General features: G+C 40.8%; 1 protein-coding gene across 2 annotated transcripts in view; it reads right to left on the reverse strand.

The window, feature by feature from the left end:
• ppp1r13bb (protein phosphatase 1, regulatory subunit 13Bb) overlaps positions 1–17402 on the reverse strand; it is a 127834-nt gene extending 110432 nt beyond the window's left edge. Inside the window, exon 1 of one of the 2 annotated variants that reach the window (XM_086003083.1) lies at positions 16703–17402. In XM_086003083.1, the coding sequence (XP_085859209.1) occupies positions 16703–16711 (9 nt within the window). In that variant the 5' untranslated portion in view covers positions 16712–17402. The remainder of the gene's footprint in view (positions 1–16702) is intronic. The other variant, XM_086003088.1, reaches the window with a different exon arrangement.
• Between the last annotated feature and the right edge of the window lie 1568 nt (positions 17403–18970).

Genomic DNA, 18970 nt, shown 5'->3' on the forward strand with positions numbered 1-18970 from the left:
TCCTTAACCAATCAGATTGAAGAATTCTTAATGAGGCATGTAGAGTCTGAACCAGGAAGTGCAAGTCAGAATAGCTAATTCAATGCCAAAATCATGTACAGAAAGTGAAATAAAGAGAAGGAAAGAAAGATGAGATTGAGAGAGATACACACATTAGCAAAAGGAAATTAAATTTACATTAAAAAAAAAATCTTCAATCATTAAAATCTGAAGGAATGAGACTCCACACTTGTATAAGTTAATTTTCAGTGGCAGAGGGGTTATTTGGCAATAATTTAGACTTATTACACCATTAAAAATGTACTTGCCCTGGAATGGACAAGCCATAACTTTTTCTGCCATGTTTACTGGGTATCGATCCCGTAAGTACCACAGCTTCACGCCTTACCATGTATTGCAATGCCAAGCCTCAGCAAAATACCGGTACAGCATAGCTTCTGGAAGAGCAGGGCAATTCAGACAGCAACTTCCTGATTTCCACCTTTAACTGTGCATGTGCAGTCGTCAGAAGTTGCTGTCCAATTTACTTTTTAATAACGGTGAGCCCTGTTAGCTTCACCGTTATTTTTACAGCAAAATCCGGACCAATGTGTTACACTCTGGGCCACAGCCTCCTTTTCACCTAGCCTAGAGGAAGAGATCAGTTTTCAGGCCTCTAACAATGTTATTTGTAACAGTCATTGAGTGTACAAAAGGAAGCTTGCTTGATATATCCTTCAATCTCTCTCTCTCTCTCTCTCTCTCTCGATATTAAAGGAAAGGAACTTGAAGTACACCATACCTGATGGAGTATTCATCAGTTTCAATTGAAACAAAACACGAACAGAATTACCACGCAAAACCGTCTCCTGGGTAGAGCCCCCCTCAACCCCATTCCAATAAATGCTTCATACTGGTAGTTCTAAAAAAGTTAAGATTACAATTTTCTGTTGCAAAAGTACAATTTTCTGAACATGACCTGTCCCTTGCCCCCAAAAGCTCCCAACTCCCTGGAAGCCAAGCTGCAACCTTTATTTCAACCCAATATAAAGATATTTTAAGAACATTAATGATAGTCTTAGATTGTTGCAATCCCTGCTGTAGTAACATCTCGAAACAACTGAGCATTTAGGCTTAACCGAAATCAGCTCTTCAATAGGTTGAACAGCTATAGATTAACTTAATACCTACATTAAAATTACAGGAAAAAAATAGAAGCGTTACATATTGTTGGATTAAAAAAAAACACATGAAACCAACATGAAAGTCCACTCCGAGCCTGTGGGTTTTAAACAGGGAGGTTCAAAGACAATACCAAACTTGTGTTGTAAAACAGCCAACCAACCTCTCATCCCTAAACAAATTAAGTTGCTTGTGTTGAAATAGCCATCAGTATTTGGAGTGTTGAGTAAAGAGACATGTTTGGTTTCTTCAACAAGAAACCAAACAACTTATAGGATTCGGGGGTCAGTATGAGGAATGGCGTTTGTCTTTTGGTTTGGGGCTCCTACATTTTACTAAACAATGATACCAGATTAAGTAGGCAGTATTTAGTATCAAATTCACATATGTACAATCATGAAGAGGCTTGTTTGCGATAGGTAATATAAAAATAGTTAACAACATGATCTGGGATGTGCTACTACCTGCCCGGGCCCAACTGCCTCAGGGCTCCATGTAACTGCAGTGCTAACGCCGCCCCAGTCAACATATATCCATCAATCAAGTCTTCTTATAGATCTCCATGAAGCAGACCTACTGGACCCAGGTATGGTCACATCTGATAAATTAAGTGTTCAAATTTTATTTTGAGCTAACAAATTACAACAACTTGCATTTATATAGCACCTTTAACATAGTAAAACATCCCAAGGCACTTCACAGGAGTGTCATCAAACAAAGTTTGACACCCATCCACAAGAAATTCGGGCAGATGACCAAAAGCTTGGTCAAAAAGGTAGGTTTTAAGGAGCGTCTTAAAAGGAGGAAAGAGAGGTAGCGAGGCAGAGGGGTTTAGGGAGGGAATTCCAGAGCCGAGGGCCTTGGCAGCTGAAGTTGGTGGAACAATTTAAATTGGGTATGCTCACAAAGCCAGAATTGGAGGAGCGTCGATATCTCAGAGGGTTGCAGAACTGGAAGAGATTAGAGATAAGGAAGGGCGAGGCCATGGAGTGATTTGAAAACAAGGATGAACATTTTAAAATCGAGGCGTTGCTTAATTCGGAGCCAATGTAGGTCAGCAAGCACAGGGGTGTTGGGTGAATGGGACATGGTGCGAGTTAGGACACAGGCAACAAAGTTTTGGGTGACGTCAACTTTACGGAGGATGGAAGCTAGGAGGCCGCTGGAATAGTCAAGTCTAGAAGTAACAATGGCATGGATGAGGGTTCAGCAGCAGATGTGCTGAGGCATTGGCGGAGTCAGGTGATGTTCTGGTGGAAACAGGCAGTCTTCGTGATGGCGCGGATACGTGGTCGGAAGCTCATCTCCGGTTCAAATAAGACATCAAGGTTGCGAATAGTTTGGTTCAGCCTTAGATAGTTGCCAGGGAGAGGGATGAGTTGGTGGCTAGGGAACAGACTTTGTGGCGGGGACCAAAAACAAGACAAAACTACACTTAGCTGAAGACCTAATCAAAATTTTTATGTTTTTAATTCACTCAATTAATAAGTTTCCCTCCTCAAAAAAGAAACTGACCCCGGACACCAAAAACGAACTATAACAGTACAACACTTCAAACAAGCACTAAACCACTGGTATATAAAAAAAACATTGTTGCACTACTCTGCCACTCCTTAATTGGCCACAGTCTTCTGCTTGCTATGTTCTGTTGCTGTGACTTAAGGATTCATGACTGTGTTTGGGCTGCCTGGATGGCTCAGCTTGTATTACAGTGTGCAACGTGATTGTCAGGTCTTGCTAGAAATTGTGGATTTACTGTTTATTTTTGCAAGTGTCTCCAGTTTCTGATTGTTCCATCTTCAGTTCTTAAATACTAACATCTGACATCCACTTGCACTTTTGCTAGAATGAATTTCCCTCTCTCTTTTCTGATAACTTCTCTAAGCTTAGCTTCTTTGGTACATTTTTAAAAAAATGTCATGTCTGTTTGGTTTCCCTCAGGTTTAACTTCCTTTTCATATAAACTTATTATCCTCAGTTCAGAAGTCAGCTTGCAGTGAGACAATGCTGCTGAACAGTCTTTGAGGGTCAAGTGTCTTAGTTTGTGTATAGTACCATTTGGGAAGGCTCAGTGTCAGCCTCATGATTTTCCCCCAATGAGTACCTTTGCGATTTTAACTATCTTTTGTCTTTGTTCCATCTTGGCAAGAACAACAGAAGAAATGGCAGGTAACCTTGCCAGCCATTGGAAAAGCTTCAGAAAAATATGGGAAAGCTATGACACTGCATCACATCTCAAACGGCTAATACTAGTACAGGCAGGCCCTGAAAATCCCTGAGCTTGCGTTTGAGACAGGAGGACACATCAGGAAGTAGCATAGGTCGTAGGCATAAAGAAATGAGCAAAGACTGTATGACCTTCCAAACCAAAAGCTGGATACAGCCATGTAGCAAAAAATAGATTATCCAATAAATTAATACACAAATTCAAATTTAATTTAGAAAGAGTAACTGAACTATTTTCCATTTAAAAACAAATTCTCTCACTAGCACATGGACCATTAACGTCCTCAGCAGAGGGGACTGGCAGGCAAGGCAGCTGCTCAGCAACTGGCCACTGATTAGGACATCCATGTGAGCAGCCAAGTGCAATTCAGAGGTTTTTCCTACCCGGTGAAGACAGAACATAAAACTTCATCCCTCTACCTCGCCAGTAGCCTGCCTAAAAGTTACAGCTGTGAACCTGCTATGCCCTAATATTTTAATGTATATTTATGTTGCATTATTAAGAGTATAAGTCATATTGAGCTGCACAAAACTGGACCGATTCATTGTAATCAAGATTACCACTGAAGGTGTCACATAAATGTTGGACTGGCGCATGAATAGCTATAGGTAGATTGCTAGGCGTCATTGAGATTAACCAATTCTGTTCGACGATAAAATTATAAGCTTAAAAACTATAAATATTCCAGACACTGGTATTTTTTGCCTCCCACAACACTTTTCTTTGCATACAAATGCCAGGCATTCCAATCCGTGGAAATTGACCATTACTAGTCAGAATTTAGCAAGATGTCAGCAGCATTTTACACCAGAACTTTAGTTCACACGCTCCATAGTATAATATACACAAGCAAGCCCACAAATAAAAGCTATAATACAGCTCTCGAATTTCAGTAAAACTGAGTTTGCTTTGAATTAACACAAAAATACCATTTAATGCACAAAAACACCATACCCATCAGTCTCCTTGCCAAATTATACTAGAAATATTTTAATAGCATTCAAAATTAATCTATAAATGTCAAAACAATATTCCTGGTATTACACAAGTGTACATTGAAAACACAAGCATGCCACTTTAAATGTTTAAGAGTACCAAGTAATTCAGCTGATATCTACTTATATTCTAATGAAATAAATTTGACAATATGTACAATGATTCAGTGTTGAACGAGATCCGTATTTCAATTGTACAATATTCATGGAGATCTATGCAACATACAATATGTAAAATTAAAACAAGGTTCTGTATTACTGTAAAAATAATGTTATAACTACATAAATAATGCATATAGTTTATCTGAACCATGAATACGGTTACTGAGAAATTAGCAGTGACCAACTGCTTACTGTGAAAGTGCACAAGCTTTTTTTTTTACATAATTCAGAAATATATATTAGACCATTGGAAGAACGATTACTTTCCAACTCTCAATGTACGCTCAAAAGCTCCAGCAGTATACTGCTAAATTTCACATCATCTACAGAAGACTGCTAAACATTCCTCAACACCAGCAGTTACACGTGAAATTTGAATCCTTGGCATATAGCCAGCGCTCTGAAGCACAACAACCGCGTAACAACTGGAACACTGCAGCATAAAGATTCTGTTCACACTCACAACCGAGCATGGAGAGATGTTACTGCCTCCGAGTGATGAATTATTCAAATTGGCTCAGAATGAAGACGACAAACCTTCAACCTTAAATTAATCCAATTATGCAAAAATAGGGTTTTAAAACAAAACAACATAGAACAGAAAATTGGATAACATCCAAAACATAAGAAAATTAATTTGTTTCCTATGCCATAAATTTGTACTTCGACAAAGTAAAAACCTGCTGCAAAGCATCCCACTTGCTGCAAATTAGTAAAAAATACAACCATTTTACCACATATGCAGTTAACAGCCAAGCATGAAGAAAAAGTGTTTTTACTTAACTATTTTGTGCCTGCCTCTATTGTAGATAAAACATCCGGCACACGACACAAATCATCCACTGAGAAAGGAAGTTCATTATGATTTGCCACTCAAACTGTAAAACATTTCAATAAAGTTTCTGACAGCACAATACAGCTCAAACAAGACAATGCCAAGCTTTAGTTAGATTGTAATAGTTGCTTATTGGTACGCTGGTTACAAAATGATGCCAGGTATGTCTTTTATGGGACAATCTACTGTACATTACGTCCTAACAAACAAACGCATTACATCATTGGTAGAGACCTTTAAAAAGTGAGTATAATATGTAGCATCCCAAAAACTATAAACTATCAAGTAATAATCCACCCCAGCATGGCAGTTCCTCACTCTTAATCATCTGACTTCTCATTTGCTGATTCTGCAGGTGACGGGCTGCTCCTATCTAGTTTTCTATAAAAATAACTTTGAAACAAGTAAAAGGTACTTAAATCCATTTCAAATGGCAAATTTAACAGCTGCTCACCAACAGTGGATTTGATCTTTCAGAAAACAATGTAGGTTATAAATGCTGCAACTTGAATATTTTAATCCCTTTACATGAAGATCAAATTACAAATCAGCCAGGTCTTCAAATATTGTTAAGTCATTGAGATACCGACGAAACTTTTAAAATCCTCATTAATAAATACCTGCTTTTGAAAGTTACATCGCACTTTTGAAATTGTTTCAATTCCCAAAATACTCCCATTTCAGGCTTAATTTATCTGTATATAATCATTTTCATCTAAAATGCATATATGCAAATTCTTAATTCCAGTATACACAATTTACCAAGCTCCATACATAATAAATTCAGTAGAGGGCATGCACATTTGCAGCTATCGTTAAAGGCTATCCAAGTTTCTTCATGTAAGGGTTAACTTTTAAAAAAAAAATCTTGTAAATGGTAGGAGTCCAGATATGAAAAAGTGTTCCAGCAATGACACTCATATTTAGAGTACCTTCTAACTCTATGCTGTTCAATTCGAAAAATATAGGCCACGGGTACAAAAAATGTTAACTACAGATTTTGGACAATTCAGACTAGTAATGGACTCAGATTCTTCGACTTTTTTTTTTTAAATACACTAATTCTGGAGTCCTGTTGACAGTGTTTAAGGTTGCAACAGTAAATATGAGTGTGCCAATTGTATAACGAGATATAAATAATCATACTCTCTTCTGCAGCGTCTATGCATCTATAATCTTGTGTGTATGTATACACAGGTTTTTTTTTAAACAAAGGTTGGGTCTGCTTCAGCTATTCAATCTGGTTCAGCAGTATTGGCCACTTTTGTAAGAGGACCCCGTGTCCCTTATGTTCAGGGGCTCACCTGTACCATCCAATATCTAAATTATACAATAGCATAATCTAGGCATGTAATAGAATCCTCCAGTAATCTAAACTGGATAGCAAAACGTGCTGCACGATCCCGAATGGAAGGCAGGTGCCCACATTAATTTTCCTTTCTTTCTGGTCAGCCTCTAGCTGTAAAAAAACGCTCTAGATCATAATTTCCAGCCAAGGCCTGCCTCCTACAGCCTTTGTTGGAACCAATTCCTCATATGTTTTGCTTTTTTTGTTGCTTCTCAGCACAGGAAATGGCTTACTTCCGGATCCTTCTCCTGTCCAGCAGCTTGTAAGTAGAGCTGGCAATCAAAACTATCTCATGCCAAAAGAATAGATTCTTACCAGACTAGCCTAGCAACTGACCCCTGAATTCAAATAGGGTCACCCCAACAATAATAGGTGTGGATGCTTACTGGAGAGCCCTGTGACAGGATAATAACTGCCATAGACACAGATTATAAAGGGATTGTCTTAGCTCATCTGGCTTGACGACATAACTTTTATTTTAGCCTTATCTGTACTGGATTCACTTTAATTTAAATTCAATCACTTCTGTTTAAAATCCTGAAATGCCACCAGTCAATTTTCAAATAGTGAACTTTTCTAAGCAGCAAATGATGTTCATGATGCCTAAACTACCAAGTCTTGCTAGCCCAGAATTCCTATTCTCACTGACATAAATTTTCTCTGTCCTTCAAATTTTTGTCCTCGCATCCCATGACCTCATCCCACTGTATCTCTGCAATCTCCTTCAGCCTTGTCCTGTCCCAATCCCGCCAGCCTTTTCAACTGCCTGAGCCCTAATATATGCAATTCCCCAAATAAATCCCTCCAATTCTCCACCTTTGAAAACCATCCTTTTGACCAAACTTTCAGTCACCTCTTCTAACCCCGTTCTAGGGATCATTGGCCATTTCTTTTTCCTATTTTCCCACCCCACTCTTGTAAAGGATCTTGAGTCTTTTTGTACATCAACGATGTTGTTTATCTTGACAGAGGCATAGTTGGCAACAAGATTACCCTAGTTAGAAATCTATCAACACCAAAAACATTTTTCAAAACATGTTAAAACTACACAAACAAGAACCACAACATGCAGTTTTTCAGTAATATTCAATTTGTCTCCATTCAATTTCTTAAGACTTCAAAAATGTTACTTTTAGTCTTATGTACATGACTGTTGTAATTGAGCATAAAGTGTAGAAACTGGTACTGAGCTTATTCAGACTGTACCTCAGACTGGAAATGCTTAACTTGGTAGTTCTGTTAATTCGGTCAATGAAAGAAAATGATGTGGCGATGCCGGTGTTGGACTGGGGTGGACAAATGTAGGAAGTCACACAACACCAGGTTATAGTCCAACAGCTTTATTTGAAATCACAAGCTTTCGGAGTGCTGCTCCTTTGTCAGGTGAAGTGAAGAGAAGCATACAGGCACAGCATATATAGTCAGAGAAAACTGCCAGATGATTACAGGTAGTCTTTCTAACTGCCCTTTATCACACCTCGGCAGGGAGATAATCACAACAATCAAAGGTGTGAATGGTGGGACAGTTAGAAAGATTACCTGCAATCATCTGGCAGTTTTCTCTGACTGTATATGCTGTGCCTGTATGCTTCTCTTCACTTCACCTGACGAAGGAGCAGCGCTCCGAAAGCTTGTGATTTCAAATAAAGCTGTTGGACTATAACCTGGTGTTGTGTGACTTCCTACAATGAAAGAAAAGATATGCATCAGTGTAAGCAACTGATACAAATTCACAACCAATTCTACAAGGATGGTCAATTTAGGAGAAATATGGTGATTTCATGTCACCTAACACTTAACCAAATCAGAATATCTATTACAAGTATGAAGCTGGTGGATACTTGTCCATTCAAACTGAACATGATCCTTTGGTGCAATAAATGCAGGATTTTTTACTTGCAAAATTATTTCATCAAGTTTCATGGAAATGTTGTCGAATACATAATAATCATCCTCTTAAACTGAAAGATGCAAGGCTAATGATAGAGGGTGAGCAGCAGAAGTTATTAATACAAGGTAGACAAATGCTCAGTTCAAATAAGCTGATGTGTGACTAAACAGGCACATTTACAGAAACCAAAGAATACAGAGCACTTCAAATATAACATTTCCAGGACTTCAACAACTACATTATTCTTTTCTTCTGATTAATGCTACCTTTATGCAAGTTTGATTCATTTTATTTAAGCCCCAAATACCACTATTGATTGCTTATCACCGATACATTTCTTCATATTCATTAAACATTCCAACCACTGCTCAATTTAATATCCAAAAAATTTATATATAATCTTGGAATTCTGTTGATCATAACCTTAGCTTTAAACTGCACATTATATTCATCACCAAGACCTCTTACTTCTATCGCTGCAATGTCCACCTCTAATACTACCTTAGGCCCTCCTCCACTGAAACGCATACATGCCTATGTACCTCCAGACTTGACTATTCTAATGCTCACCTTGCCAGTCTCGCCATCCTTCACCCTCCATAAACTCCAACTTGTCCAACACACGGTCACATATATCCTGTCCCACACCAAGACCTGCACACCCATCAGCCACTTCCTTCGCTAACCTACACAGGGCATTGGTCCCATAATAAATCACATTTGAAATAATCGCATCTACAAATACCTCCGTGGCATTATTCCAATCTATCTCTGCATCAGCCGCCTGGGTCCTACTCAATCAAACGCTCTAAACTTCTCCACCTTTTTAAAAAAAAAACTCAAGACCCATCTCTGATCAATCTCGTCAACTCTCCAAATTTCTTGCTTCCAGTTCAGGGTTAATTTTCTTCACACCCATTTGTGAATGTTCCTCATGATAAAGGCACTATATAAATTTAAGTTATATAGAGCTCATGACTACATACAGAGGAGAGCACATGACTACATACAGAGGAGAGCAAAGAGTTTCAGACCACAAACGATATCTCCATAATTTTTTTTTTGCATTTCGTAAATGGAAAATATACAAAGTAAAAAGGGTGGAAAACGTGATCATCAGAACCCAAAACTAACCCAAAATAACATGCTCCATTGATGGCTTAATTTGTTAAGGCAGTGAATAGTTGAGTTATACAAACCAAGATAAATCCCCAGTTTATGCTAAATTAAGATGATCTGAGCCAAGGTTTCAATACAAGTGTTATTGTCTTGTCCCCCCCACAAACGCCATCGACTCCATCCCTCTCCCTGGCACTGTCCGAGGCTGAACCAGACTCTACGCAACCTTGGTGTCATGTTACCCGAGTTGAGCTTCCGACCACACATCTGCACCATCACGAAGACCGCCTATTTCCACCTCTGGAACATCGCCCAACTCCACCCCTGCCTCAGCTCATCTGCTGCTGAAACCCTCATCCATGCCTTTGTTACCTCTAGACTTGACTATGCCAATGCACTCCTGGCCAGCTTCCCATGTTCTACCCTCCGTAAACTTGAGGTCATCCAAAACACAGCTGCCCGTATCATAACTCGCACCAACTTCCGTTCACCCATCACCCCTGTGCTCGCTGACTTACATTGGCTCCCAGTTAAGCAACGCCGGTGATTTTAAAATTCTCATCTTTGTTCAAATCCCTCCCGACCTCTAATCTCCTCCAGCCATGCAACCCTCCAAGATATCTGCGTCCTCCAATTCTGCCCTCTTCAGCATCCCCACTTTTAATTGCTCCACCATTGGTGGTTGTGCCTTCAGCTACCAAGGCCCCAAGCTCCGGAATTCCCTCCCTAAACCTCTCCGCCTCCCTTTCCTTCTTTAAGACGCTCCTTAAAACCTACCTTTTTTACCAAGCTTTTGGTCATCTGCCCCAATATCTCCTTAGATGTCAAATTTTGTTTGATAATGCTCCTGTGAAGTGCCTTGGGATGTTTTTACTACGTTAAAGGCGCTATATAAGTACAAGTTGTTGTTGTTACAATTGGCCTCAACTTCTCTCACCTCTAAGGTTAGGGGAAAAAAAAGGCTGCTCTTGATCACCATCCAGGAGCCTCTGCACAAATACAGACATCACGCATTTCATGAGTAGGATTGGGCAAGGTATGACATGCTTCCCTACTGCCCAGTTAAATCGCAGGCTGAAAAGAATAATGGTCACTTGGGTAAAGTACCAGATGAAGTGTGGCAACAAGCAAGGAGTCACACCTTCAGCAGCAGAGGTCAAAAGTCAAGTGGCTACATTTCTGGTGCTAAGTAGCTCAAACAGTCAATATTAATGCAACCTAACACAGCCAGCGCAAGCGCCTCAGCAGCATTTAAATCAAAACATTCATTTCACTCATCCAAGAGAATAGGTGCAAAACAAGAAAATATTTAGTGGGAATAGATAGTAGGAATAAATGGGTCTTTTTCGGGGTGGCAGGCGGTGACTAGTGGGGTACCGCAGGGATCAGTGCTTGGGCCCCAGTTATTCACAATATACATCAATGATTTGGATGAGGGAACCAAATGTAATATTTCCAAGTTTGCTGACGACATGAAACTAGGTGGGATTGTGAGTTGTGAAGAGGATGCAAAGAAGCTTCAAGGCGATTTAGACAAGTTGAGCAAGTGGGCAAATACATGGCAGATGCAGTATAACGTGGATAAATGTGAAGTTATCCACTTCGGTAGGAAAAACAGAAAGGCAGAGTATTATTTAAATGGTGATAGATTGAGAAGTGTTGATGTACAGAGGGACCTGGGTGTCCTTGTACACCAGTCACTGAAAGCAAACATGCAGGGTGCAGCAAGCCTTCATTACAAGAGGATTTGAGTACAGGAGCAAGGATGTCTTACTACTTTATATACAGGGCCTTGGCGAGACCACACCTGGAATACTGTGTGCAGTTTTGGTCTCCTTACCTAAGAAAGGATACACTTGCCATAGAGGGAGTGCAGCAAAGGTTCACCAGACTGATTCCTGGGATGGCAGGACTGTCGTATGAGGGGAGATTGGGTCGACTAGGCCTGTATTCACTAGAGTTTGGAAGAATGAAAGGGGATCTCATTGAAACATAAAATTCTGACAGGGCTAGACAGACTGGATGCAGGGAGGATGTTTCCCTGGCTGGGGGGTCTAGAACGAGGGGTCAGTGTCTCAGGATAAATGGTAGGATATTTAGGACTGAGGTGAGGAGAAATTTCTTCACCTGTGGAATTCTCTACCACAGAAGACTGTGGAGGCCAAGTCACTGAATATATTTAAGGAGATAGATAGATTTCTAGACAAAAGGCATCAAGGAGTATGGGGAGAGAGCGGGAATATGGTATTCAGATGGAGAATCAGCCATGATCATATTGAATGGCAGAGCAGGCTCGAAGGGCCAAATGGCCTACTCCTGCTCCTATGTTTCTATGTGTCTATTTAATTGTGTCATTTTTAAAATGCAGATTTTATCAAACAGAGTACGGTCAGTTGAGAATCCAAAAGACAATCTGTATGCAGCTTAAATATATGAAAAGAACCAATTTCCAACTCCGCAGCAGTACAGCATTTTCAGAACTATCATTCTGCATTTCATAAATCTTCTTAAAAGACTTATACCATTAAAAAGTCTAACCGCTGGGCTTAGATTTGTGCATTTACACCAAATCGTGTAAACTTTTTAAAAAAGACAGGCCTCTGTTTTTTTTCTAAAATGTACTCTTTAGATTTTCTCATCGATAACTCTTAAGAGTTCAAATTACAATTTAAACTCGTTATAAATTTACAATAAAAAACAATGCACCAACTTTAATGCAACTTACAGCCAAATTAAATAACATCTCACTAGTGACAGTGAGTTGGAGCCATTGTTTAGCCAATGTGAAACACCCAAAGCTCAAATATATCAACTGACAGTTTCGGGTCATTCACACAAGTGAAAAAATCCTCTGAATTCACTGGTCACCAAGGAGATGCAGTTTATTCTGCAGTATGGGTGCATGGCTCGAGAGAACAGTAGGTACCTACTTAAACTCTAGAATTCCGTAAGCGGCTGCCAACCAAACCAGTAAGGCTTTTATTTTTAAAAAACCCTTTTTAAAATAGCTCCACTGAAGTTTCTCACAGGACCCAGTGGAAGGGGAGAAGGGAAGCAGTTATGGCGATGATTCTTCAACCTCTTCAGGTTCCTTTACCAGTATCCCTACAAATTTGGCAGACCATCCCCACCCCACCTCCTCATTATTTCTCACCCATCCCCTTCACTCCCAGAGGCTCCCTGACTTTAAAAAAAAAATTGTTTATGGGATGTGGGCATCGCTAGCAAGGCCAGCACTTATTGCTCATCCCTAATTGCCCTCGAGAAGGTGGTGGTGAGCTGCCTTCTTGAATCGCTGCAGTCCGTGTGGTGAAGGTACTCCCACAGTGCTGTTAGGGAGGGAGTGCCAGGATTTTGACCCAGCGATGAAGGCTCGGCGATATACTTCTAAATCAGGATAGTGTGTGACTTGAAGGTGATGGTGTTCCCATGCGCCTGCTGCCCTTGTCCTTCTAGGTGGGTTTGGGAGGTGTTGCTGAAGAAGCCTTGGCGAGTTGCTGCAGTGCATCTTGTAGATGGTACACACTGCAGCCACGGTGCGCTGGTGGTGGAGGGAGTGAATGTTTAAGGTGGTGGATGGGGTACCAATCAAGCAGGCTGCTGTGTCCTGGATGGTGTCGAGCTTCTTGAGTGTTGTTGGAGCTGCACTCATCCAGGCAAGTGGAGAGTATTCCATCACACTCCTTGTGCCTTGTAGATGGTGGAAAGGCTTTGGTGAGTCAGGAGGTGAGACACTCGCCGCAGAATACCTAGCCTCTGACCTGCTCTTGTTGCCACAGTATTTATGTGGCTGGTCCAGTTAAGTTTCTGGCCAATGGTGACCCCCCAGGATGTTAATGGTAGGGGATTCGGCGACGGTAATGCCATTGAATGTCAAGAGGCGGTGGTTAGACTCTCGCTTGTTGGAGATAGTCATTGTCTGGCGCGAATGTTACCTGCCACTTATCAGCCCAAGCCTGAATGTCGCCCAGGTCTTGTTGCATGCGGGCATGGACTGCTTCATTATCTGTGGAGTTGCGAATGGCGTTGAACACTGTGCAGTCATCAGCGAACATCCCCATTTCTGACCTTATGTTGGAGGGAAGGTCATTGGTGAAGCAGCTGAAGATGGTTAGGCCTAGGACACAGCCCTGAGGAACTCCTGCAGTGATGTCCTGGGTCTGTGATGATTGACCTTCAACCACCACAACCATCTTCCTTTGTGCGAGGTATGACTCCAGCCAGTGGAGAGCTTCCCCCACCCCCCACCCCCGATTCCCATTGACTTCAGTTTTACTAGGGCTCCTTGATGACATCAAGGCAGCATTTGACCGAGTGTGCCAAGGGCAGTCATCAACCCTCACCTTCGAGACAAGACTGCTGCAAAAACCTGGCCTCAAAAATATCTACATATAAACATCACGTTTAAAAAAAAGAGCTTTTCACAGTAACTTAACATTGAATCTCTAACAAGAAATGTCAGCAGTAAATCCCACTCCACCCCACAAACCATGCCTCTTATCGCCAGTACAGAACAGCATCAATAAACCACGTTGTTTTCCCAGTCAAAACAGAGATGTTGAAAGGACAATCAATGAGGCAAAAAACTTATAAAGCAAATAAATAACAGCATTTTCTTCAGTACTTTTTCAAATTTAGTGCAAAGCATTGAAAATGCATATTCCCCAAGAAGTTCAAGCATATGTCCTGCCTACATTTTTAGGTAAAGGGGAGGAAAAGCAAAATCTTAGTGGGTGGAGGGGGGAGAAGCGAGGGATAGAGAATAATTTAAATGATTGGAGGTTAGATTGCAACATTAGGTTGTAAAGGGAGGGGTTCCACTGAATACATGTTACAGTGTTTGCCCCATTTTCTAAAATCCAAATCATTCTATAAAATGCAACTACATTATAGGTTAAAACCCCATCCAACAGACAGCAGTGTGGGTCATAAATGGGTTATTTTCAGGTTGGCAAACTGTAACTAGTGGGGTGCCACAGGGATCAGTGCTGGGGCCTCAACTATTTACAAACTATATTAGGGATGAAGGGACAGAGTGTACAGTAGCCAAATTTGCTGATGATACAAAGATAGGTGGGAAAGCAAGCTGTGAGGAGGACACAGAGTCTGCAAAAGGATATAGATAGGTTAAGTGAGTGGGCAAAAATTTGGCAAATGGAGTATAATGTGGGAAAATGTGAGGTTATCCACTTTGGTAGGAAAAATAAAAAAGCAAATTATTATTTAAATGGAGACTACAAAATGCTGCAGTACAGAGGGATCTGGGGGCCCTCGTACACAAAACACAAAAAAGTTAGCATGCAGGTACAGCAAGTAATTAGGAAGGCAAATGGAGTGTTGGCCCTTATTGCAAGGGGGATGGAGTATAAAAGTAGGGAAGTCTTGCTACAACTGTATAGGGCGCTGGCGAGACCACATCTGGAGTATTGCATGCAGTTTTGGTCTCATTTAAAGGAGGATATACTTGCATTGGAGGCAGTTCAGAGAAGGTTCACTAGGTTGATTCCTGAGATGAATGGGTTGTCTTATGAAGAAAGGTTGAGCCTATGCTCATTGGAGTTCAGATGAGAGGTGATCTTATTGAAACATAAGATTTTGAGGGGGCTTGACAAGAGTAGATGCAGGAAGGATGTTTCCCCTCGTGGGGGAATCTAGCACTCGGGGGCATAGTTTCAGAATAAGGGGTCGCCAATTTAATACGGAGATGAGGAGGAATTTCTTCTCTCAGAGTCGTGAATCTTTGGAATTCTCTACCCCAGAGGACTGTGGAGGCAGAGTCATTCAATATATTCAAGGCGGAGATAGACATATTTGAGCTACAGGGGAGTCAAGGGTTATGGGAAACGGATGGGAAAGTGGAGTTGAGGCCAAGATCAGATCAGTCCTATTGAATGGCAGAGCAAGCTCGAGGGGCCAAATGGCCTACTCCTGCTCCTATTTCTTATGTTATTATGTGTATAGAATTCATGCAGTTATCATCTACTGCAGAAGCTATACATCCATCATTCAGAAAGGCATCAAAGAATAACCTCTCTAGAAATTCAAACAGTTCAATTACAAGCATAGATAGATTTGGTAAATAATAGCATAACTCCACACACTAATGATAAATTGTTTTAAAATTTGAAGCGAACAGCAAAAGTAGGATAGAGCCATATCAAGCCAAGAACTAAAACTTGTGAATATGCCATATTGTTGTATAACAACTTCCTGATGTTGTTGCGAATATAATTTATGGCAGAAATCTTTGATACAATATTTGGATGGACAAAGAACATCCCATAAGTAGCAAAAAATACTGAATTTCACTTTTCTTGTACTGATATATACACGATGGAATTCATAATAGTTTTATCTGTTGACAGGTTACCAAAAATATTACTTGGTGAAATGCTTTTTTGATCCAGGGTGAACATAATTTACATTCCCTACAATTATCAAGAGGTTCTACCTTTTTCAGTTTTTTTTAAATATAGTACAATAACTTTAGAGTACTTTCCACAATCAGTTATATTCTCAATCTATTCAGGCTATCAGGCATTTTACCTACTGTTTTCAAGTCTTTATAAAATCACAGTAATTAAAATTGTACAAGGAACATTTTAGGAAATTAATTAAGAGTACGTGTAACCATCACAACTCATCGAAACCATTACATAAAAGCCAACCGAGTAGGGATTTCCTTTGTGCTTATTAAATGAATAATCTTTGTCAAAGTGAATACTAAAATGTAAATAACATTTCGACGTTGACTGAATAACGTGCAATGAGCTGCCGAATAGGACTTCACTGCGGTATTTTAGTTATCGCTTTCTTCTGCCATAATAGCGTAAAAACCGTACAAATTTCTTTGATCTCACCTCCGTGGCTGAGAGAATGTTGTGAAAGGATTGCGAGCTTCTCCCGAATTTTATGTCCATTCAGGTTACAGAGTCCCAGGGACAGAAGCAGACAAAACACTCACCGGCATCATTTTGAAGATGTCTCAGCACAATCCCACCATGCGACCGCAACGTTCAGTGATGCCCGAGTTAATGTCGGCGGCAGGCAGACAGGCAGCAGCTGGGATGGGAGGGATCTGACTGGGGCACGAGTCCAACTGCAGGCCGCTGCTGGCTTCACCCTTCACTCTCGGGCCAGAGAGGACAACGTCACGGGCGGCGCATTTATTATCAAGAGAGAGACGGTTAAGTGCGCCGACTGACGGGAAAAGCGGCAATGTTGTGGCTTGGATCACGCCTGCCAAGGGCGTCTAGGGCGCTGGCCGCGTTTAAAGGCCACTTTCGGTTGACGCTGGGTCTCGGGTGGCCGAACCGCCGAAGCCAGAGCTCGAGGCCCAGTCAGCTGACGTCCCGCCCCCTGCGCGTCATGGTGAGGCGGGCGTCAGGTGGGATTGATCCCGGCCGGCTGGTTAACTGCTCGGATTGACTGCACTTGTGAGCACACAGCCTTTCAAACAGACTCACGGCGTCTCCCCCACGCCCTTCGCTCGTCCCGTCCCTAGCTTGTTGTTGGTGACTTTCCTTACACTTTCAGGGTAATCAGACAAGCGGGCAGGTGGGAGACGTCACCGCAAGTGGCGCGGCGCGGCCGCCCGGTATGTCTGGAATGTGAACTCATCGTCTCCGGAGGGGATGCGGTGCTGAGCAATGCAGAGGGACATTACATTGCACCAACTCGCCCAGGATATCGCATTGCCTCTGTGATGCACACACATCGCCATCTGCTGTCCGCGGATGCTTCCAACCGAGAGCGGACAAGTTCTCAAAAACTGATCTGGAGCAGGTCGGCCAGGAACATTTATCGTAATACCGCGCTTTTGCGGAATTACCAAATTGCTGCTGGAGCTTATTGCCAAGTGATGAAAAAAAAGTGAACAAAAGTTTAATAAAGTAATTGTGAGGTTATCCGAAGTCGATAAGACAACGTGGCACGAGTAATCGTAAGATATTGAAAAGCAAAACAAGTATTTATATAGCGCCTTTAACGTAAACGTCCCACGGGTTTCCTAGGAATATTAATAGACAAAAAAAAAATACCAAACCACATAAGGAGAAATTAGGGCAGGTTATCAAAAGCTTGGTTAAACAGGTAGGTTTTAAGGAGCGTATTAAAGGAGGGGTAGAGCGGTTTCGGCAGGGAACTCGAGAGCACGTTGAAATTCACATTTTCCTCAGTTTATAGAGTGATTTTATTAGGACTGTCTGAATTTACTTTGCATTAAGACAACTTCACAAATAAAATGAAGTTCCTAAGGAAAATCTGGTTGCAGAATTTTTTTAAAAATCTACAAAAATAGATTGTACCCCATCTCAACTGTGAAATGTGCCCCTCTCCAACTGTGAAAATTAACAAATTTCAATTAGTCCAATTGTAAAGTGTATCAAATCGATGAAAGTGGAACGGAGTTTTCTTTTTCAACCAAAAAATAACAGACAACTTTACTCCTTGCCTCAGTCCAGTTATTACTGTTTGCAAACACCACCTCTTTCCACAAAAATATCATTTTAAACATACAATACTTCGATAATCAAACAGAATTGGGCCAGCACTAGAGGACATAGTTTTTAGGCAATTTTTCTTTTACACTTATGTTATGGTCTGGTATGCACTGCCTGAAAGGGTGGTGGAAGCAGATTCAATAACTTTCAAAAGCAAATTGGATAAATACTTGGAGAAAAGGGACTAATTGGATAGCTCTTTCAAAGAACTGGCCCATACATGATGGGCTGAATGGCCTCCTGTGTTGTATCATTCCATCAGTTAGGGCATTGTAAAATCATTCGTGTATTTGTGTTTCAATTATTTTGTTGCTTCTTACCTTTTATTTCTATGAAATTTGTGTGCAGCCTTGAATGTAACAATATGGGTTGACATTCTTTTTCTAAAAAGGATGGGTGGAGGAAAGAATAACATATCCTAAATAGTTGCGTGATGTGAATAGTTGCATGAAATAGGAGGATATGTACATACACCCAACAACTGCTTCCACCCAAGCTTGTGCAATGAGACCTTGGAAAAATAAAAGTAATCCAAATAATGCAGGCGTATCCAACAATTGTCACCACCCACTCATTCCAAGCTTGTGTGATGAGATCTTGATTAAAAAACACATCCAAGTAATGCAAGAGTAGCAGAGTGAAATTAAAACCACTGCAAGTTTTCTTAACTGATCATTTAAAAAAAAAAGTAAATAGTTATGAAGAGTAGTAAGGATCATATAATCTGCATT

The sequence above is a fragment of the Somniosus microcephalus genome, chromosome 12 (assembly GCF_052327205.1).
Source record: "Somniosus microcephalus isolate GS21.2 chromosome 12, FLI_Smic_1.0, whole genome shotgun sequence".
NCBI classification, from domain to species: Eukaryota; Metazoa; Chordata; class Chondrichthyes; order Squaliformes; family Somniosidae; genus Somniosus; species Somniosus microcephalus.